The following is a 22,419-nucleotide window of genomic DNA, read 5'->3' as shown; positions in this document are numbered from 1 at the left end:
TAAGCTGCAGGGGGGTCTCATTATCCTGGGGGCAATAGGGACCCCACCTTGATCCCCACAATCTCCATGGGGGGTCCCCCTTATCCTGGGGATGCAGCAGGGAATGGCCTCCCCCATCTCGGGATCCAGGAGGGCCCCACATTCCCCCCAGGGTCACCCCACAAACGAGGGGTTCCCACAGCTCCCACCACAGTCCCTCGGCAGCTCAGTGCACCCCACACAGTGGCTGGACCAGGGGGAGTCCCCCATGATTTATTGGGGAGGTCTGGGGAGGAGTTGGGGGGCAGGGGGGGTCACCCCCTCACTCCTTGGTGTTGCACCACTTCGCCGTGCGCCAGAAAATCGGGGTTTTCATGAAGCGCCCTGAGCGCATGTAGGCAGAGACCTTGTCCAGGGCCTGGGGGAACAGAGACACGTGGGGACATGAATGGGGACACCACGGGGTCAGGGACGGGGCCCTGGGGGTGTCTGGGATGGGGACAGGGACACCGGGGTATTGGGGTCAGGGATGGGAATACCACGGGGTCAGGGATTGGGACAGAGATGGACCCTGGGGTGTCAGGAATTGGGACAGGGACATTGGTGTGTCAGGGATGGGATGGGGACATTGGGATGTCAGTGATGGGGACACCGGGGTGTTAGGGACAGGGACTGGGACACCAGCGGGTCAGGGATGGGGTCACAGGGGTGACAGGAATGGGGATGGAGACAAACACCGGGGATTTGAGGATGAGGCTTGGGATAGGACAAGGACACAGGCACTGAGGTGTCAAGAATGGCAATGGGCACAGCGTGGGGGGGTCGGGGATGGGGACACCGGGGTGTCAGGGATGGAGATGGTGCTCTTGGGCTGTCCTGTGCCCCTGCTCACCTCGAAGCGCTGCAGGAACTGGGCCAGGTTTCCCTTCAGCTCCGGACACTCGGGCACGAACATGCGGTGCTGGTCCAGCACGTCGTACGCCAGGAAATCCACGAAGGTGAGCTAGTGGAGGGGCAGGGGGGGTCAGCCCCCACAGGGACTCCCCAACCCTCCCCAGCATCCCCCACCCACCTTCTGCCCTGCAAACCAGGGCCGGGAGCCCAGGAACCGCGACAGCTCCTGCAGCTTCTTGGGCAGCTGCTCCAGGTACGCCGGCTTCAGCTTCTCCTGCACGGCGCGGGGGGACACAGTTCGGGGGGGGCTGCTCCCCCCAGCCTCCCCAAACCCAGGGGCATCACCATCACCCCCTGGTGACTGGCATGTGCCCCAACGCACCCTCCGTGCGGGGGGACAGCGCCGGGGTCTGGGGGGGATCCGGCCCCCCATGACCCCCAAGGGGCACTCACAAAATCGGGGTTGTAGCAGAGCTGGACAAAGTTCATCCTCAAATCCATGAGCTGGTTTTCCAGCAGGTCCACGCGCTGCTTCTCCTCCTCCGTCTCACCACCTGCGGGGTGGGGAGGTGTCAATCCCCCGCCCCAAAAACCCCAGGGACCCCACCCCCGGGTGCTGGGACCCGCACCCCCCCCCACTCACACATGTTGTGCTTGCGGGCGATGTAGCGCAGGATCGCGTTGCTCTGCGTCAGCTTGGTGGGGCCGTCGATGAGATACGGGAGCTGGGGGTGTCGGGGGGGGCGGGTCAGCCCCGGTGACCCCCACACCCCCACACCCCCCGCCCCACACCCCCGCCCATCACCTACATTGGGGAAGTCGAGCCCCAGTTTCTCCTTCTCGTTGGTCCAGTCGCTCGGGTCATAGTCAGGGGCTGGGGGGGCAGAGAGATTGTGGGGGGGGGGCTCCCCCAGACCCCACTCGGGGTACCGACAGCAATGGGGGTGCGGGCATTGGGGGGGGGGTGGTCCCCGCTCTGCCCCGGGGCAGCCGGTGATCCCCCCGGGACACCCTGGGCAGATAAGGGAGGGCGTTGCCCCTGAGAGGGGTCAAGGTCCTTTTATTTGGGGGGGGGAGGAGAATGGCGGGGACAAAGGTGACCCCCCCCGCGCTGGCAGGAGGGGTGGGGGTGGCGGGAGAGGGACAGGGGTGAAATGGAGGCGTCCCCCCGCTGGTTCCTGACACAGCAGGATCGAGGGTGCCGGGGGAGGGGGCGGAGGGACCTGGGGGGGGTCACACCCCGCTTGCCCCCGCTCACCTGGGCCAGGGCGGTACTGGCGCTCCTGGTAGGGGGTCTCGGTGTACTCCAGCAGCAGGCGGATAGCGTGGGCCAGCTGGGGGGACAGCACCCGCTTTTGACACCCCAAAGCCCCCCCGGACCTCTCCCCCACACCCTGGGACCTCCAGCACCCCCACATCGCCCTGGGACCTCCAGCACGCCCACACCCGTGCCCCCCTCCCCCCCGTCCCCAGAGAGGCACTGTCACCCCTCGACCCCACTCACCCCACGGATGTCCCAGTACCCCAGTGTGACCACCATGGTGACACCCGGCTGAGGCTCTGCGGGAGCACGGACTGGGACGGACTGGGACAGGACCCTCCCCTCTCCTCTCCCCTCCCCTCTCCTCCCTCTGGCGTCAGCGGGTGCAGGCAGGGTGCCAGGGGCGTCCTGCCAGCGCCGGCGCTGCCACCACCGCTCGGGATCCGTCCCCTGACCCTCCCACATCACCCTGGGGACCCCCAAACCCAAGCCATGAGGGGACACACAACCCCCCTCTGTGCCTCAGTTTCCCTCTGGGGCTGCACTCCCTCCCTCCCCACACTTCAGTTCCAGTGTTTTACTTAAATACTTTTATTTTTCATGCTCGGTTAGGGGTTTTTTAAAACTTTGTTGTTTTTATAGTCGCCATAAGGTTTTCCTGGGAATGCCGGCTCCGGATGCAGGCGAGCAGGACTGGGATGGGGGCTGCAGGGATAGAGGGGGTAATGCCCCACTGGAATGGGAGAAGCCTGGTCCAGCCCGATCTGGGCCACAAACAAACATCTCCTGGGAGTGTTGGGGACAGGGACACATGTCACCTGGTCCCCTTTCCCTTCATCCCTGCGGTGGTGAGGATGAAACATTCCCCATCCCACACCTTGCCTTCCTCCCTGTGGTGATGAGGATGGAGCATCCCCCACCAAGCACCATCCCCCCTGTCCTCTGGGCCACCGTGTCCCCACTGACACCACAGACCTCAGGTCTGGGTTCCTTGGGTTGTCCCTGTGGGGCAGAGAGCAGGCTGAGAGCGGCTGGGGTTAAAGAGCATCAGGACCCAGGGGGTCTGGGCTGGGCCTCCCACACTGTCACCCCACCAGCACCCAGGACCCCCAACATGTCACTGCGTCCCCAACCTGAGAGGTAAATCCAGGACCCCCCTGGCCGTGCCCTCCCCCACGTCACCTCCTGGTGCCATCAAGCCCAGCAGGGCCCAACAAGGAGACACCAGTTAAAAACAACAGAAAAAGACCCAAAAAACCACCCATAAAATGACCAAACCAAGATGAAACAGAGAGGACTCAACAAACTCCGTCCCCTGCAGTGGCACCGGTGGCACCAGGACAGCAGCAGGAGCGGCCCCTTCCTAGGGCAGGAGGTAGCGGGTGGGGGAACGGCGGCGGAGCCCCGGGGGGCTCGGGGGGGATCTGGGCAGTCAGTGGGTGCCGAGGGAGATGGTGAGCACGTCCTCCTCCTGGATGGGCTCCAGCTCGGCGCTCTGCACCGCCTGCGTGATGAGCGTCAGCTCCTGGCACAGCGTCTCGAAGCGGTAGCTCACGCGGATGTCGGGAACGTTGGTCCGGCGGATGTCGTTCCCCTCCGGACCCTCCTTCAGGTAGTTGGGACCCAGCCAGTAGCTCTTCACCTGTGGGCATCAGGACAGGGCCTCGTGGGTGCCCGGCACTCCTGAGTGCTGCCAGGACCCACGGAGGGGGAACTGGGAATGGGAATGGGCAAATGGGGGTGAATGGGAATTGGGAATGGGGGAATTGGGGATGGGAGTGGGCAAATGTGGGTATTGGGGGTGGGAATGGGGGAATGGAGGTGAATGGGAATTGGGAAGGGGTTTGGGCAAATGGGGGAATTGGGGAATGGCGGAATTTGGAATAGGAATGGGCAAATGGGAATTAGGAATGCAACTGCAAACTGCAGGATTGGGAATGAGGGAATGGGCCTCACCTTGTGGGAGAAGCCGCTCATGAGGACGCTGTTCCGGGCCAGCTCACACATGTCGCAGGAGCTGAGCTTCCACACCTGGGTGGCGATGCTGTACTCCTCCATCAGCGGCTCCTGAGGGGGGAGCGACACCCCTCAGCTCCCGCACAGAGACCCCTCAGGCAGGACAGGGGTCCCCACCTCCTCCCAGCCCCTCCACACCATCATCAGCACCCTCCAGAGTCCATCGGTGCTGCCACTGGTCCCATCTCACCACCAGCCACACTGCACCACCAATCCCACCCCACCACCGACCCCATCCCGTCACCCGGCCCGCGCCCACCCCACAGCTGTTCTTGGGGTGTCACTGGCTGGTGCCCCCCCCCAAATGCTCACCTTGGTGAAGTGGAACTGGAGGGGATCATCAGTGGAGAGGGACACCATGAGCCCCCGTGAGAGGTACTCGGGCAGGGGGTTGCGGTGGTAGCTCAGGAAGAGGCTGTTGTTGCTCAGCGGGGACATGGCAATGCCAATCTGCGCCAGGTAGTACAGGTACTGCAGCACAGGGGCCTGGGGGGCACAGAAGGGTGAGGGGGGTCCCACCACAACCCCAGCCCCTCCAGGCACCTCCTCCCCACTCACCTTGCGCAGCAACAACCCGTGGGAGATGTTCTCCGAGACCATGAACCCTGACACGAGGTGATGGATGGGACCGGCCTCGCCGCAGTGTGGGCGCAGGACGAAGGTGTGGAAGCCCCTCTTCCTGCAACGGGGGTTTGACTGGCACCATCGCCCTCTGACCTCCCCAGAACCTCCTGAGGAGCGCAGGGTCCGGGCCAGGGCTGTCCTTACCGCCGCAGGTGGTTGAGCACTGTCATGTTGGCATACATGTAGTACAGGTAGTAGGAATAGGGCGGGTTGTCCTCCTCCACCCAGTTGCCTGGCAAAGGGCTATCCAGGTTGAAGATGTGATGCTCCGGTTTGGATTCATCATCCACGCTGTCGAAGCCGTCCACCTGCAGCAGAGACAGCCCCCGGGTGGGACATCACCCCTCACTCCAGCTGGGTTCGGGTTGGGTGTCCCCAGGAGCAGGACACAGCACTCACATGCTCCAGGAAGAGGTGCAGCTCTGGGTGCTGGGCAGGATGGATGGTGGCCTCGTAGAGCGGCAGGAAGATATTCTCCAGCATCTCCTGGAAGTTGGCCAACTGCTTCTTCGTCCGGTAGACATCACTGTGGGGAATGGAGCCCACTCAGAGCCGGCTTTCCCCCCTCTCCTCCCCACCCCAGGCAGCAGTGGGATGTCCTGGGTCTCCCCAGCCCAGCTGAGGGTTCCTGTCCCCTCTTTACTCACAAGAGCCGGGGCACCTGCACGAGCCAGCGGACGTTGTTGGAGTGGACGCGGTGGCTGACGGCCCAGCGGGCCAGCTTGTCCCACTCGTCCCGGGAGCGGCCGTAGATCGAGAGACGCAGCTCCGCGTTCTGGTACTTGCTCTCCTCCAGGTCTGCCATCACCTCCTGATGGGAAGGGACAAGTGACAACTGTCACTGCTTGGCCACTGGGAAGGGGACATGGGGACCGCCACCACCACGAGGAGGGGAGGTGACCCACCTTGATGATGTGGGCGAAGTACTTCCCTGAGACTCGGTTGTCCGTCTTGATGAAGATCTCCCGCAGGATGGACTCCCCGATGGGGTTGTACTTGGCGTTGAACTTGTCGAAGCGGTGGAAGGTGTTGCGGTCCTGAACGTGGGACAGGTGTGACCTGAGACTCCTCATCACCCACCACACCCCCATCCCCAGCCCCCAGCAACCCCCCGCGCCCTGGCAAAACCCCCTGGAGAAGATCCCGCAGCCCAACCAAGGATGGGCTGGGGGTCCACTCATCCCCAGGGTTTGGGTGCCTCCCATACCGCGTGGACATCCAGCGTGTCCACGCTCAGGTCGTAGGCTGTGAGGTTCATCGTCTCAAACACCTCCTTGAGCGTCTGTTCCTTCCCCTTCTCCACGTGGACGATTTCATCCAGGTGCTTCTTCATTGCCCGCTTGATGAAGCGCAAGAGATGCTTCTGGTTCATGCAGGACGAGGCATGGATGTGGGTGTCCACCTGCACCAGTGAGGTGATGCTCAGCCCTGAGACCCTCCAAGAGCTCCCCAGCGAAGCCAGGAACCCCCCCAGGATCCGGGACTAGCTCAGGATCCGCAGGTACCTTGCGGATGTTGTAGAAGTCGCGGTGAGGCACCTTCTTCTGGGCTGCCAGCTCCTTCATCTCATTGAGCAGCACGTGCATCTGGAACTTGTTGCTCAGGTACTGCAGCCGGCGGTAGCAGAAGGATTTACTGCCCAAAACGGGGAAGAGGGGCTCAGTTTGGGGGTGAGGAGGGAGAACATCCAGCCCCGAAAGGCTGGTGCCCACACGGATATGGGAACGCGGACTCTTGGACACGGGCGAGGGTGGACGTGGGAGCTGCACCAGCACCGTGTGCCAGAGCCACTGCCATGTCCTCGGGGCTGTCCCCAGGGTTATGTCACACCCCTGCCATAGGATCCCACCCAGGGTGGGGTGGGACCCTCCCGGGTGGGACCCTGCCCCTTACATGGGCCCGTTGATGATCAAAGCCATGAGGAAATTCATGTCGGCGATAAACTCCTGCAGGTCGGGGTACGGCAGGTCCAGCTCCGTGCTCCTGTGGGGGGGGGACACACATGGGGGTCACACAGCCCCCCAAAAATCTCATCACCCCAGTGAGTAGGACCCTCCCCCTCACAAAACTCACTTGTCGGTGATGTCCTGCTTGGTGTAGACATGCACGACACCGTCCACCATCTTCAGCCCAAAGCCCAGGTCCGCCGGCATGTTCTGGGGGTCCCACGTCTCATAGGGGTGCTGCTCGGCAAATGGGGGGTGCACGGGGGCATCTGCAGCCAGGAGACACCAACATCACCCCAAAAGCTCCTCCAGCACCCCAGCCCAGCACAGAGACCCCCCCCACACCGTGCTCACCGGCAGCCACGGGGGTCTCAGGCACCTCCTCGTAGCCACGGGTCTCCAGGGGCTTCTCGGAGAGCTCCTGCAGGTACCGGGCCGTGGTCTTGCAGAAGCTCTGGAGCGACAGCCCCATGTACTTCTCCCGCACGAACAGCGCCTTCACCACGCTCTTGGCCGCATCCAGCAGGTCAGTGAAGGGCACCTGGAGAGGAGAAACCAAACAAAAACCACCCCCAAGCTGGGGTTGGCAGCCTGGAGACCCTTGCCTGGGTTCCGGGGGGGTCAGGGGGAGGCTCACCCCACATTTCTCCTCCCCAGAGATGGTGACCCGCTGGAATTCCCGCTCCAGCAGCGCCTCCCGCTCCTTGGGGACGTGGTCCACCAGGCTGTCGTTCTGCTCCTTGAAGAGCCTGTGGGGACAGACGTGGCCAGTGGGACAATGACAGTTCTGTCCCCATCCTCGTGTCCCTCAACAGCAGCACGAGCCCTACCCCAGGGACTGTGTCCGGTCCTGGGGTGGCAGGAGGGTGACGCTGTCCCCAGGAATGCCACCACCAGGTTGTGGCAGCTGTGCCACTTGTGTCCTCTGGTGGTGGCATTGTCCCCCTTCCCAAAACACATCCCCCAGCCCCACACGAGCACAATGAAAAGTCGGGGGGTGGGGGGCACAAAGCACAAAAAAAAAACTTATGACACAGACAACTCCCAAGCGGAGACAGGAGGGAGAGGGACACACAGCATCAGACCCCCCATCCGGGGGAAGACAGGGCCAGGACAGGGGTCCTGTGCCAACAGCAGAGCTGGGACCCCCAGCCCACCCCAACCCCCCCCCCCAGGTGCATTGACTCCTTCAGTGGCAGCGAGAGTGGCCGGGAGGGACCTCTTGGCTCCATGCTTGGATGTGCTGGGTCAGAGCGGGGCCAGGTGGGTCCCCGATCCCCCCCGTGGCCCCGGCCGGTGACACCGAGCCGGACACTCACTGTAAGTCCGCAGCACTGTCAATTTTCAGGAAGTCCTGTTTGGCTCTGAGCAAAATGTCGGGCTCAAGTCTGGGGACAAGGAGGCGGCGGTGGAGGGGGGGGACAGCCGGGGGGGACGAGGGGGAGAGAAATGGGGGGGCCGGGGAGAGAAAACACCCCGTTAATGCCGAAACAACAGAAACCAGACAGAAACCAGCCAAAAACTCACTGCAAAGGGGACACCAAGTGCGACACCCACGGGAGAGGGGACACAGAGCTGGCACAGAGGACCGACAGCCTCTTGGGGTGGGGAGGTGGCCTGGCCCCATGCAGGGCTCCCTTCCAGCGATTTGGGGGGATGCGGGAGACCCCCCCAGGCTTACTTGACGTCCTGGCTGATCTGGCGCTCCAGGCGCTGGCGCCGTTCCTCCAGCTGCTCGATGGGGCTCTCCTCCGGGAATTCGTACGGAGCCGTCCTCATCTCGTTCTCAGCCAGCGAGCGGCAAAACAGCTCCTGCCCAGAGCAGCCCTGCCATGAGCTGTGCCCAGCCTCAGCCGTGCCATGAGCTGTGCCCAGTCTCAGCCGTGCCATGAGCTGGGGCCAGTCTCAGCCGTGCCATGAGCTGTGCCCAGAGCAGCCCTGCCATGAGCTGGGGCCAGAGCAGCCCTGCCATGAGCTGTGCCTGGCCTCAACCCACTGAGCTGGGAGAGAAAGGCTCACAGGGACTCCCACACTCAAAAAGTGGGAAGGGAGGAGGGTTTGGGGAGGATAGGAGTGGGAAAGATGGAAGGGAGACCCCCCCCCCAGCCCCAACATACATTCACCCCCCCAGACCTGGTGAACTCGGTGCCCAGGACCCACCTCAGCGATCTCCTTGTATTTGCCATCCATGGAAGTGCGCAGATCCACTGGGAAATGCTTCAGGCAATGGGGGGTCCCAGGCAGGGACCAGGCCGACTGCAGGGGTCGGGCCCCTGGCCCCCCCCGCAGCTCTGCAGGGAGTGGGACAACATCAGCTGGGGGGGTCTGGACCCCTGCCCGGGCAGGAAGGGGTTAATCAGCCCCTCCACAGCTCCCCCTCCCCACCATGGAACTGGGATGCTCTTCCCAATGGGAGTGATGGGGAAACTGAGGCAGCTCAAGGGCAAGAGGGACACCCCCAAATCCCCCTGGGGCACTGGGAGGGCTGCTGGCTCCATTGGGGGGGTGTCAGAAGCCAACGGTGAATGAGGGGCTCAGGGCTGGGGGGCAGGACCCCCATGGCATGGGGGGCACAACACTGGGGTCCATCCCCCTACCAATGCTGCCTCCCTGCCCCCCATCCCATCCCTTCCACCACAGGGGGCACATCCCCAGACTGGGGGGGAGGGGAGGCAACACCCCCCACTCCAAACACCCCCCACTGTCCCACTCCCCCAGAGCACCCCCCGCTCCCACCAGCACTGGGGCTACCGGGCTGGGGGATGCCCAGAGACACCCCCCCGATGCCAACACCCCCCTCTGCAGCCCCGAACCCACCACAGACCTGGCCGGGGGGGGGCACTGGAAATCAGGTCCTACTGGTTAAACTGGGGGCACCAGTAAGAGCCCCCCCACCCAGCACAGCCTGGGGGGAAGATCCAGGTCTCCTGAGGAGCCTCCACCCCATGTGCTCCCTGCATCACCCCAGTGGGAATGGGGGTGCTGGGTTGCTGTCACCCAGGGCAGGGACGGCACTGGTGTCATCAGGATGTGCTGGTAGTGCCTCACCTGGGGCACGGTGACACCCAGGGTGCCCTGTGACCCTGAGACATGTCCTGTGCCACCCACGTGTGTGACAGGTGGCAGCCCTGGTGGCACTCCGGGACCCGCCCCCAACACGGGTGCCAGAGAGATGACAACCCCAAGGTGCCACCATCACCCTGTGCCACCATCATCACACTGTGTCCCCACCATCACCCTGTGCCACCCACCCAGGACACATGTGGGTCCCCCAGAGTCAGGAGCAGCCCCAGTGACACCCTGAGAGCCCTCAGAAGTACCAGCCAGGTGACAACCCCAAAGTGCCACATCACCCATCCATGTCACCACCATCACCCCAAAGTGCCACCATCACCCTGTGTCACCACTATCACCCTGTTTCACCACCACCATGTGCCACCCCCCAGAACATGCACGTGCTACCCACGTATGGGAACAGCCCCAGTGACACCCTGAGACCCTCTCTCAACAGTGCCAGCCAGGTCCCAACCCCAAAGTGCCACCTTGCCCACCCCGTGTCACCATCATCACCCTGTGCCACCCACCCGGGGCACACGAGGGCCCCGCTGACACCCCGAGACCACACCCCGCAGCACTGCCAGCCAGGTGACAGCCCCTAAGTGCCACCTCACCCACTCCGTGCCACAACCACCCCGTGCCACCGACCCCGAACAGCGACGTCTGGGAACAACCCCGGTGACACCCTGAGACCCCCATCAGTGGTGCCAACCACTGCGAACCCCAAAGTGCCACCTTGTCCACCCCGTGCCAGCAGCCCCCCTCATACCACCCGAGACCACCCCCGCCGTGCCCCCCGCCCCCCCCAAACCGGCCCCGCTCCCCCTGCGGGGTCCGCCCCCCCGCATCCCCCTGCGCTCCCCCTCCTTCCTCCTCCTCCTCCTCCTCCTCTTCCTCCGCTCTCACTGCGCCACCGAGGCGCTGCCGGGAGGGGACACACAGGACCCCCCCAGCCCCGCTGCCACCCTCCCGGTGCCGGGACACGGCGGTGGGCTCCCACCCCACCAAAAACCCTCCAAGCAGCAACCCGGCACTCCCCCCCTCCCCCCCCCCCAAACTGATCCCCCCCTACTCGCAGCATCGTGTCCCCCCCCGCGCTGGGCGCGACCTGGGTGTCCCCGTGGGCTGCCGGGAGGATGGGGGCTATCTGGGGGGGAGGTCTCACCTGCGGGGCTGGGGGTCTGCAGGCTACCCCGCTTCTTGAAGGGACACTTGGCCGGGGGGGCAGAGGACATGGCGGCTCCGGGGGGGTCGGGGAGGGGCGGAGGGGTTGATGATGATGGTGATGGTGATGGTGGTGATGATGGTAATGGGGGCGGGGGGCGGTGGGGGGCCCGGGGGACTCTTACGGCGGCGGGGCCGCAGCGGCCGCTCCCTCCCCTGGTTGATGATTGATGCAGGAACCCGGGAATGGACCAAAGTCCCCGGCGGGGCCCGGCCGGAAACCGGGACGAGGAAGAGGATGGGGCGGGCGGAGGATGTGGCGAGGAGGAGGAGGAGGAGGAAGGAGGCGGCTGCGGCGCTGGAGGGTGGGGGGGGGGCAGGACCCGGGATGAGGCTCTGAGCTACGGGGGTGTGGGGCTGAGGCACCCCCGGGACAGACGTGACCCCCTCACGGACAGCCCTTTAACCCCCCCCAGGACAGCCGTGACCGCTCCGAGACAGCCCTGACTCCCCCCAGGGGACTGTCGTGTACCCCCGTGGGGACAGCCCTGTAACCCCCCCGGAGGACCTCCCTGTACCCGTGTGCGGTCAGCCGGGACACCCCCCCGCCCCTGACAGCCCTGTGCTCCCCAGGACGGCCGTGACAACCCCCAGGCAGCTCTGTCCCTCTGTGGGAACACCCGTGACCCCCACAGACAGTGGGGACCCCCCCCCCCGGGACAGCCCTAAGCCCCTCCTCGGGGGCAGTCGTTACCCCCCGGGTTCAGCCCTAACCTCCCCCCCAAGCAGGCATCGTAACCCCGCGAGAGATGGGGTTGGACCTCCCCCAAAGTGACAGCGGCGCTTCCGAAATAGGGTAACCCCCTCCGAGGTGGGCATTATGCCCCCCCAATAGAGTCATTGCCCCCCCATCCAACAGGGTGTCACTCTTCCCCATGCAGAGACTGCCCCCATCCCAGTGGGAATCCGTGTGCCCCCCAACAGGCACCCCCAGGATGGGCACCCCCAGCACAGACAGTCACCCCCCATTTAACATTGACCCCCAAAGACACCGCGTACCTCCAAAATCAGCGAATACCCCCCAAAATGGGGCATCACCTCCTCCACGATGATGATCCCCCTCCTTGCCCCCCCAGATATGGTACCGCACCCCAAAAGAAGGACTCACACTGTCACCAGCACTCCCCCGGCTCAGACCCTGCTGGGGGGATGTTGCCCTGAGCCCCCCTAGGAATGTCCCCATGGAGCCCCTGCCCCTCCAAGTCCCCCAACTCACCCCCCAGCCAAAGTGGGGGCCAGCCCAGAAGCAGAGCCCGGCTGTGGGGGTGCCGGGGGTGCCACCTTTGCCCTTGCCTCGGTCCCCGCGCGTCCCTACCTGGACCGGGGCTCCCGGTGCCGGGGTGGCTCTGGGTGGCTGTCGGGCTGTATCCCCTCCGAGCGCCCCGAGTGTCCCCTAAGCTGCCACCGGCGCGGGGGGGTATTTTTAGCCTCTGTCAGAGCGGAGGGAATGTCACCCACCCCCCTCTGTGCCCCCCACCCCTTGTCGAGGAGGTGAAGGGACAGCGATGTGACACCACCCACCGGGGCCACCGCTGTGCCAGGCTGGGAGGGCACAACAGCCAAGGGGGACAGTGGGGACCCCCAGCCTGAGTCGTGTCCCCTGCCCAGCACTGTCCGCACACCGCGGGGAGGGGGGTGGGGTGGTGTCTGGTATTTTAATTGGACCCCCCTCATTAGCGCCGAGTTCATTAGAGGCTCAGAAGGGGCTTTGTGTCCGCGGGGACAGCGGGAACAGAGTGTCCCCAAGCAACGGCGCTGGCAGGGAATTTGCGCCCGGTGGGACGTGGGGACACCGGTGCGGGGACATGGAGCCCCCAGTGGCCCTGTGAAGTGCAGGGATTATGGGCACCTTAAACCCAAACATCGGGGACCCCGCAGGACTTTTGGGGGTCCCAAAGCCCACCCCGAGGCGGGGGGCTCCCCCTGCGGTGCCCACCTGAAACCAGCCTCGTAGGAGAAAGGGGAGGCACCCACCCGTGCCCCGAGGTTTGGGGGGGCCTGCTGGGCTGGGGGATGGGCTGGGAGGGGGGTGCTGAGCCCGGGAGGAGGAGGAGGAGAAGGAGGGCTGAGCCACGATCCCATTAAAGAGCTTAGGCAGCGGGAGGGCGGCACCCAGCGAGGCAGGATTAGGGGGCCTCGTTCCCCACCCCCGGGGGTAATTAGCTCCCTTTTCCCTGCAGGAGGAATCCCCCAGTGCCACCGTCCCCCTGCCATCACCCCCCTGCCACCATCCTGTCCCTCTGTCACCACCCAGTCCCCTGCCACCACTCCAGAGCACCCAGGGGCGGGGGACACACACAGCCAGGGGCTGATCCCATCCTCGATGCCCCCCAAAAGTGGGATCACAGTCCCACAGACATGAGGGAACCCCAAAGTGATCCCCACTTCCCAAGTCACCCCAGGGGACGAATCCCCACAGGCACAGGGTGTCACGCTGATGCCGCCCCTTATGTAAAGCCTCCTGCCCACCTCCCTGAGATGCTCCTCTTTTTTTTCTCCCTGAGCCCTAATCTTTGCCATCTTGGGCTAATTGGATTTCCTGGGTCACATGGCAAGATAAAAAGTCCCCAAATCCCACGGTCAAAAAAAATCAGGTTATCCATGGGGAATTAAGGGAGAGAGCGGGGGGCAGCCAGCAGCAAGGACCCACCGCGGAGCGCTGCCGGCTTGGGGCACCCCAACATCAGGGTGTGGGGTACCTGGCTTGTCTTTTTTGGAATTTCTGGTTAACTCTCAGTGCCCACCTCGTCCCCGAGGTGTGCCTGTTATCTCCCTGAAGAGCTGGAAAAGCCTGGGGACCTAGAGGAGATTGTGGAGTTATTGGAGGAGGAGAAGGAAGCCATGGGGAGTGGGGCCAGTGCCGAGGACAAGGAGATGGCCAAGAGGTCCAAGGAGCTGGAGAAGAAGCTCCAGGAGGATGCAGATAAGGAGGCCAAGACGGTCAAGTTGCTGCTGCTTGGTAAGGCTGGAGGGGACGTTCCCAGGAGATGTCCCTGTGTTTCCACCTCATTGAGGCTGAGGGGATGTGGGGATGGGAATGGGGACAGGGAGCCCACGTCCCCCTGGGTTCCTCCTGCCCTGTCCCTGGTTCCCCTTGGACAAGCTGCCATCAGCCTGGAGTGGTTGTCCCCCCACCCAGACATCTCCAGGGTTATCCCTGAGAAGGGCTGGAGGTGGCATCAGCTCTTGGGGATGGCAGGCACGAAGGGGATGGTGGAGGGGTGGGAGAAGGGACCAAGACAGTGGGTCCCACCAGGGGTGCACCACATCTCAGAGGGGTCAGTGAGAGCCTGGGGAGCTCCTGCCACCAGCACCCCAAAACCTGCTGCTGGGTGCCAGGCAGGAGGGGATGGTTCTTTGGGGGTCCCTCCACACCCCACAGGGCAGGGGGGTGACCCTATGGGGCAGGGGGGTGACTCCACAGGGCAGGGGCCAGCAATGGGGCCTTATCCAGGGTGGGGGGGCTGGGGTCAAGGCGATTAACACCCTAATTCTAAGCAGCTTCCTGTGCTGCCCTAAGCCGCTTACAGCCCCAAAGGCATCGCCAGCACTGCCCACGGCGAGCGGGAGGTGTGGGACCTGGGGGACCTGCACCCAGGAGGTTCCCACCACCCTGGGGGTCCCCAAGCTGTGGTTCCACACAGGGTGCAATGTGTGACAGGAGTGTGGGGATGATGGTGGCGGGAAGAGGCCAGGCTGGGGGTCTAGGCAGGGGATGGGTGGGGGACAGTGGCTTTGGTCCCCACGGGGTGCCCATCACTGTGGCATCAGGCCCTGATGGGCACTAAGGTGTCCCTCCCACCCTTTTCCAGGGGCTGGAGAGTCAGGGAAGAGCACCATCGTGAAGCAGATGAAGTGAGTATGGCCTGAGCCAGACTGGGGAGGGGGAGGCCACCAGCTCCTGGACATGGGGTGGCTGGACCCCCGGTCACCCCCTCCATGGCACCTGGTGGTGGCACCTGTGATTCCCAGTGCGGGGTGGTGATTCCCACCCCAGAGGGGATGTCCTGGTTTGGGGCTGAGGCCGCTGTGCCTGCCAGGATCATCCACCAGGATGGTTACACGGAGGAGGAGTGCATGGAGTTCAAGGCCGTCATCTACGGGAACATCCTCCAGTCCATCCTGGCCATCGTCCGCGCCATGTCCACGCTGGGCATCGACTATGCAGAGTCCTCCTGCGCGGTCAGTCGGGGTGGTGTCCCTGTTCTCCCAAACCCCACAACGTGGGGCCAGGGCTGCCCCTGGAACCAGGGTCCATAGCGGCCCCATGTTGTCCCCCCAGTCCCAAGGGCGCTTTGGGGGGACAGTGGCCACGGGAGGGTTGGTGACAAAGGTCCCTCTGGCAGGATGAAGGCCGGCTGCTCTTCAACCTGGCTGACTCCATTGAGGAGGGCACGATGCCCCCTGAGCTGGTCTCCTGCATCAAGAAGCTGTGGAAGGACGGGGGGGTTCAGGCGTGTTTCGACCGCGCCGCCGAGTATCAGCTCAACGACTCAGCCGCGTAGTGAGTGGGGACACAGCGGGCACAACAGGGCCCAGCCTGGGCACCTCCCGGCAGCTCATGGCTGCTTCCAACCCAGCCTGGCAAAATCTGCTCCTGGGAATGCCCCGAGCCTGCCATTCTTCATCCCACCAGTGTCATTGTCCATCCCACCAATATCATCCCCCATCCCACCAGTACCATTCCCCAATCCCACCAGTACTCTTTTCCATCCTACCAGTGCCATTCTCCATCCCAGTGCTGCTGTCCTCCATTCCATCAGTGCTGTCCTACGTCCTCATCACACCAGCACCATCATCCATCCCACCAGTGTCATCCTTCATCCAGCTGGTGCCATTCTGCATCCCAAAAGTGCCATCCTCCATCCCACTGGTGTCATTTTCCACCCCACCAGTGCCATCCCCCATCCCAAAAGCGCCACTGGCCTGCAGCCCCACCACCCTTAGTGTCCCCCAGCTCCCCCAGGGATGTCACCGCCCTGGAGTCCCAGTGTTTGGCAGAGCTCAGCCCCACAGCCATCCCCAAAAATCCGGGGGAAGGGCGAGACATGGGCAGCCCCTTGGCAGCAGGTCACGCCCCTTCCTGTCCCCCCAGTTACCTGAACCAGCTGGACAGGATCACAGCCCCCAACTACCTCCCCAACGAGCAGGATGTGTTGCGATCCCGAGTGAAGACCACGGGGATCATCGAGACCAAGTTCTCTGTCAAAGACCTGAATTTCAGGTGGGTGGGAGCCTCCCGCACCTCCATGACCACTCCTCCATGATTCCCCCCAGCCCTGATGGCGGGGAGGGATTTTGGGATGACCCTGACACTCGAGGGACCACCAACACTCTCCCACGGGTGGTGATTCCTGCTCCCCCGAGGATGTGGTGCTGGGACCGTCACATGGGGGGTGTCAGGACCAGGTGTGTGGGTGTCCCCCTCATCCTTGTCCCCTCCCCAGGATGTTCGATGTGGGAGGGCAGCGCTCAGAGCGGAAGAAGTGGATCCACTGCTTCGAGGGGGTGACCTGCATCATCTTCTGCGGGGCCCTGAGCGCCTATGACATGGTGCTGGTGGAGGACGACGAAGTGGTGGGTCGGGGTCCTGGAGGCACTGGGAGCCAAGGGGGAGAGGAACAGGGAGCTCCAAGGGGGCTGTGGGGAGGGAGGAACAACACTCTGCACTATCAGATGCTCTGGGTGATCCAGGAAAGGTGTGGGAGATGCAGGAGGGAACTGGTTCCCACCCAGCTGTGCCCAGTAAAGGTGTTTGTGCTTCCTCTGGGCCACGAATCCATGGGTCTGCCCACGAGGAAACCCCTAAGTGCTCCTGAGAGCCACCAGAGAATGGCCACACAGCCAGTCAGCTGGAGCAAAGCCAAAGGGAAGGGCAGGAAGAGCCAGGAACCAGCTGGGATGAAGGAAAACCTGGTCCTGAGGCACCTCGTGCCTCGCTGTGCCCTCTGAGGTAAGGAGGGCAGCTCCCACTCTCCCAGTGTGGAGGCACAGGGACATGAACCAAAGAGTGTCCAGTGAGGGATGCACCAGCAGAGCCCTGGGAAAGCAGCTTGGAGGGCGCAGATGTGGAGAGAAAGAACACGGAAGCCCCATAATGGGTTTTTCTTTGAAGAAATAAGAGAGAAGGGGTGAAGATGAGGACAGCAGGAGCAGCTTCTTCCCGGGCATCTCCTCCCATGGTCCCATGGCTGCTCCTTGGGATCCAAATACCTTCTCCTGAAGCTGGGTCAGGGTCAGGATCTGCTATCCCTGGGCCCTGCCATGGCCAGGCAGGAGCTCACAGCCCTTCCTCAACCACGTGCAGAAGGAGAGCACCCTTCCCATGGAAGCCCTTGGGAGAGGCTGGAATGCTCACCCACTGTGGGACAGGGCAGGATTTGGGCAGAGCTGGTGCTCTGCATACAGAAAAGCTGCTGTGAGGGGAAGCTGGATGAGGGAAAACCATCCCTGGAGAACCCACCTGCTGCCCACAGATGGAGGAATCCCCCTTATACAAAGAAAAACCTCCCACTGAACTTGGCTCTGCCTGGATGGATCCTCATTCCCTCAGGATGACCCAGCAGCAAACAAAGAACTCAACATCTGCTCTGAAACTGGAGCTTTTCCTTTTCCCAGCTCCTTTCCAAAACTGTGGATAACAGCCAGAAGCCGTGGTCCAACAAGAGCATGCCCCTGCTGACTGCGATGGTGCTGCTCACTGAGCATCTTCCTTGCAGGCTGCGAGATTTCCATGGATAATTTTCCCAGTGAAATCACCACAATCCTTCATTTCTGACAACCCCAGGAGGCATCGGAGCCACTCCCTACCCTGAGCATCACCTGGATTTATGATTTTGGGTGGGCAGGAGGGACTGGGCAGGCAGCAGGACCAGCTGCTGCTGCAGCAACCAGGGAAAAGCTCTTTTCTAGGGAATGGGGGGCTGGGGGTGGGCTGCAGCGGCCCAAAGGGGGCGTCAATCCATGACGATCTGCTTCCCTGCAGAACCGGATGCATGAATCCCTGCACCTTTTCAACAGTATATGCAACCACAAGTTCTTTGCTGCCACCTCCATCATCCTCTTCCTCAACAAGAAGGACCTTTTTGAGGAAAAGATCAAGAAAGTCCACCTCAGCATCTGCTTCCCGGAGTACGATGGTGAGCCCAGAGCTTCCTGGCCTTACCCCTCCTCCTCGAGACGCCCCAAACCAGGGGCTGTGGAGTTGTGTGGTCCCAGCACAGATCTGGCAACTCGGTTTTGGGATATGTTGTGATGGGGCTGGGGAAGGGGAGATGAGGATGATGAAAATTGGCTCTGTCCTAAAAAAAGGCTGGGGAAGGGGATGAGGATGAGGAGGATCAGAGCTGATTTTATCCCAAAAAGCAGAAAGGGGAAAGGGATGAGGACAAGGATGACCAGAGTCAGCTCCATCCCAAATAGGGGTGGGGAATGGGATGAGGATGAGGAGGATCAGAGCTGGCTCCATCCCAAAAAAAAGGCTGGGGAAGGGCAGGACATGAGGATGAACCAGCTCCATCCTGCTCTGGGGTGGCGAGTCAAATCCTTGGAGGCTGGAGCTGAGGAGAGGACAGATGTGGCCTTGGGAAGGTGTTTGGAAGAACGGAAATGGGGTAAAAAGGAGCTCTGTGCTACGCATGGCCAGCTCTCAACCCTTCTCTCCCTCCAACACTCCCCCATGGGAGCAGCTCAGCAGCATTCCCTCCCTCCACAGGTCCCAACACGTTCGAGGACGCAGGGAATTACATCAAGACCCAATTCCTGGATCTCAACATGCGGAAGGACGTGAAGGAGATCTACAGCCACATGACCTGTGCCACAGACACGCAGAACGTCAAGTTCGTCTTCGACGCCGTCACAGACGTGATCATCAAAGAGAACCTCAAGGACTGCGGCCTCTTCTGAGCACCAGCAGGTACGGGAGGGAGGCTGGAGCCAGGAAATAGAGACAGGAGAGGGGAGGAGGGTGGTCAGAGCTGGCTCCATCCCAAAAGGGGCTGGGGAAGGGGATGAGGGAGAGCAGAGCTGGATCCATCCTAGAAAAAAGACTGGGAAACGGAAAGGGGATGAAGAGGAGGATGATTGGTATCAGCTCCATCACAAAAAGGGCCGTCCCACAAAAAATGGGAGGAGGATAAAGATGATCAGAGCTGGATCCCTCCCATAAAGGGCTGGGGAAGGGGACTGGGATGAGAATGATCAGAATTGGCTCCATCCCAGAAAAGACTGGGGAAGGAGAGGGAGATGAGGAAGAGCAGAGCCAGCTCCATCCCAGAAAAAGCTGGGCAAGGGGAAAAGGAAGAGCAGAGTTGGCTCCATCCCATAAAGGGCTGGGGAAGAGGAGTGATATGAAAATGATCAGACCTGGATCCCTCCCATAAAGGGCTGGGGGAAGGAGGATGGGGATGAGGAAGAGCAGAGTTGGCTCCATCCCCAAAAAAGGGATAGGGAAGAAGGAAAAGGAAGGGAATGATCAGAACCAGCTCCATCCCAAAAAAAGGGGCTGGGGAAGGGAGAAGGGAATGAAGAAGAGCAGAGCCAGCTCCATCCTCTCTGAAAAAAAGGCTGGGGAAGGGGCTGGAGATAAGGATGAGCAGAGTCAGCTCCATCCCCCAAAAAAGAGCTGGGGATGAGGATGAGGATGAACAGAACTGGCTCCATCCCAAAAAAAGGGCTGGGAGGGGGATGAGGATGCTCAGAGCTGGCTCCATCCTGCTTTGTGAGGTGGTGGGATGTAGGTCCACCTGATTTTGCCATCAAATCCTGGAAATCCTAGGAGTAGGGGAGGGGAGGATGGACCGGGAGCAGTGAGGAGGGGGGAGTCTGGGGTGCCATTAGCCCAGGGACGGGGTCACATCCCTGTGCTGAGCTCCCATGGACAATTCCCATCCTTGCACATGGAGTGATGAAAACAACAGATTCCAGCCCCAATCCTCCACCTGAGCTAAAGGGAATCATTTTATTTCTCTCCTGTTGCAATTCCACCTGCCCAGGCTCAGTGGATGGGAATATCCCAAGGCACACTCTGCTGCTCTCAGCCTTTTAACTCATCTTAAAACTTTAATTAGGGTTTATCACTCTAATTAGGGTTTATCATCCTAGTTCTTGCACTAGTCTGAGTGGCAGCAGGAGTTCCATCGTCTCTCCCCCCTTTCCAAACAGCTCCCAGCCACTGGCTCTGACACTTTGCTTTTCAGGAAACCTCTGGTGCTTCCCTTATCCTTGAATATTAACAGAACAGCAGGAAAAAGCTTAAAAAAAAAAAAAAAAATCCTCAAGCAAGTTCCCTGCAAGCAGGAGGCACCAGAAGGTGACACCTGGAAAGGGGGGGGAGCGGGATGCTCCATCCTCATCCCCATGGAGGAAGGCACAGGGATGAGGTGACACAAGTCCCTGAACCCCACCTGAGTTTTTCCCTTGCTTCCATAAAATTGCTCCTCTAAGCCCTTCCCTGGGTGTGTTTAACTCCCTGTTCTCTCTCCCTCCCTCCCAGAAGAAGAAAACATTCCTGTCTCACCGTTCTGCTGAGCAGAGCCAAAGGAAGAACCAACCCCCACCACACGTCACTCACTCCCACTTTTTCTATGACCTGCCCAAATCCGCCTCCTTCCAAACCCAAACAAGGAAGGGGCTGAAGCTCAACTTCCTGCTCCCTTTCATGGCCATTTCCTCTTTTTTTTTTTTTTCCAAGGAAGAACCCCTGTTCTCGGCGTTTTACAGGAGGTTTGACACCATAGAGCACAGCCAGGAATAGGAATAATGAGGGAGTTTGGGAGGTAGGATAGATGTTGTCCCCTTGCCCATCCCTCTGCAGCCCATTCCTGCCCTTAGATCGAAGCTGGATTAATCCAGGCTGGAATTTCTGGGAAAGTGGAGGCTGAGTTACCTCCAAGTCGCTTCTGGGAACCAACCTCAGTCTTTCTTGGGAACAAACCTCAACCCTTGGGCAGGAGAAATCAGGGGGTTTTGGGGTTGTTTTGGGCCCTACATGGAGGGAATTTCTCAGGCAGGAAGGGCTGGGGAAGGGAATCCCAACTCCAGCCCGGGAATGGGCTGGATAAAGAGGAAATGGTTACTTGAAAGATTTTTGTTCTGCTACTTAGAGCTGCATTTGCTCTGTCTGTTTGTAAATAATCCCTAGATGAGCCCTGTATCCATCCTCTCCCTGTTTCCTGCAGAGATCTCCCATCCAGCTTCATTTAACTGTAGGAAAACACAATAAAAGAATACGCATGACGTGGATGTTCTTCCTTTCTCCCACTTCCACTTTGCTCCATTCCTGCATCCCAGAGCTTGGATCAAGGGATATTTCACACGCTTTGCAGCCATTCTGGGGGTGTATGGATCTCTGGATCTCACCTGGAACACCCCATGGCCACTGCTGGGCTCCTGGGGGGTGGGATGGGGGTCACCATCCCAAAAAACTTCCTGGCCAGAGTGCCTGGATGAGATGAAGCTCCTGGATGAGTTGAAAGGATGAGTTATCCCATAAGTGGCTGGAAGGGAATCGTTAACCAGACACAGCACCAGAGAGCTTGGAAAAGATTCTAGAACAGGGAATCTCCCTCAGGGCTCTACTTGCCAGCACCCACAAGCCTCCCTGGGGAATTCATCCTGGATTTCTAACCAAGTGTTCTCAGAACAGTCCCACCTCCATCCTGCAGAAGCACCCAGAGCAGAATTCCCATCAGGTTCACAGCAGCCAGTGAGGTTTGGGCTACAAATAAGCAGTAATTATCCATCTGCCAATAACCCCATGGGCAATGGGATTCCTGGCATGTTCCAATTGTGCCAGCACGACCCAAGTCTTTGGGAGCAGCACAACACCAACAGTGGTAGGTGATAAAGCACAAGGAACCTCCCTGTCCAGGTAATTCCCAATTCCCATCAAAGCTCCTCATTTCCTTCTCCAGCAAAGCACAAAAGCTGAGAACGCTCCTGGAAAAAGGAAGAATAAAGTGGAGAAAAGGCTACAAGCTTTACTCACCATTTTAATACTGCCAACAAGTCTAACAGATCCAACTGTACACATGACAAACTGGGAAGAGTCTGGATGCAATCATGGATCAGCAAAGGAATGTAGGACTGGTTAGGGATGGCACTATAGGGAAACAGGGATTTGGCACCACACAGACAAAGTAAAGGCATGCTCAGGACAGGGCTGGGCAGAGAGGGCCACGGGAAAGGCAGCACAGAATAATCCACCGTTTTCATCCCAAAAAATGCACAGGAATCAGTGGTTTGGGAGCTTGGGAGCAGCAGTTTTCCCCCCAGCGAGGGCTCAGCTCCTCTTCCCACCGAGCCAGGATTATGCTGAGCACAAATCCCTTCCAATACTGGCATAAAACTGGGCTCAAACCCTCAAGCAGAACCTAAACCCTCCTTCTGCTGCAAGAAGCCTTTCCCAAAGCCTGGGGG

General features: G+C 61.1%; 3 protein-coding genes across 4 annotated transcripts; 1 reads left to right on the top strand and 2 right to left on the bottom strand.

Moving 5' to 3' along the window:
• Positions 1–222: 222 nt before the first annotated feature.
• LOC309581368 (glutathione S-transferase 2) lies at positions 223–2,466 on the bottom strand. Its single transcript, XM_082295946.1, has 8 exons — positions 2,378–2,466; positions 2,132–2,207; positions 1,683–1,747; positions 1,517–1,598; positions 1,327–1,427; positions 1,052–1,147; positions 872–982; positions 223–397 (listed from the first exon to the last, which is right to left on the bottom strand). Exons 1-8 carry the CDS (start codon positions 2,411–2,413, stop codon positions 302–304), a joined length of 663 nt encoding a protein of 220 aa, XP_082152072.1. The 5' UTR covers positions 2,414–2,466; the 3' UTR covers positions 223–301.
• A 1,055-nt stretch (positions 2,467–3,521) lies between these two features.
• AMPD2 (adenosine monophosphate deaminase 2) lies at positions 3,522–11,211 on the bottom strand. Of its 2 annotated transcripts, none has more exons than XM_082296275.1 (18): positions 11,127–11,211; positions 8,881–9,011; positions 8,402–8,532; positions 8,040–8,108; positions 7,358–7,469; positions 7,075–7,261; positions 6,848–6,989; positions 6,668–6,757; positions 6,280–6,409; positions 5,982–6,176; positions 5,680–5,811; positions 5,422–5,585; positions 5,174–5,300; positions 4,919–5,082; positions 4,709–4,829; positions 4,463–4,636; positions 4,091–4,201; positions 3,522–3,776 (listed from the first exon to the last, which is right to left on the bottom strand). In XM_082296275.1, exons 2-18 carry the CDS (start codon positions 8,908–8,910, stop codon positions 3,567–3,569), a joined length of 2,289 nt encoding a protein of 762 aa, XP_082152401.1. In that variant the 5' UTR covers positions 8,911–9,011; positions 11,127–11,211; the 3' UTR covers positions 3,522–3,566. The 2 variants fall into 2 exon arrangements, with proteins under 2 accessions (XP_082152401.1, XP_082152400.1); XM_082296274.1 differs by lacking the exon at positions 11,127–11,211 and adding an exon at positions 10,943–11,054.
• Positions 11,212–13,842: 2,631 nt separating this feature from the next.
• On the top strand, positions 13,843–18,906 carry GNAT2 (G protein subunit alpha transducin 2; the record flags this gene model as incomplete). Its single annotated transcript, XM_082296226.1, has 8 exons — positions 13,843–13,960; positions 14,814–14,856; positions 15,042–15,183; positions 15,348–15,505; positions 16,097–16,225; positions 16,449–16,578; positions 17,987–18,140; positions 18,716–18,906. The coding sequence occupies 8 exons, from the start codon at positions 13,843–13,845 to the stop codon at positions 18,904–18,906; spliced, it is 1,065 nt and encodes a 354-aa protein (XP_082152352.1).
• Positions 18,907–22,419: the final 3,513 nt, after the last annotated feature.

The sequence above is a fragment of the Coloeus monedula genome (genome assembly GCF_965178545.1).
Source record: "Coloeus monedula genome assembly, chromosome: 23".
NCBI lineage: Eukaryota > Metazoa > Chordata > Aves > Passeriformes > Corvidae > Coloeus > Coloeus monedula.
This window is presented reverse-complemented; position numbering and strand designations above follow the sequence as displayed.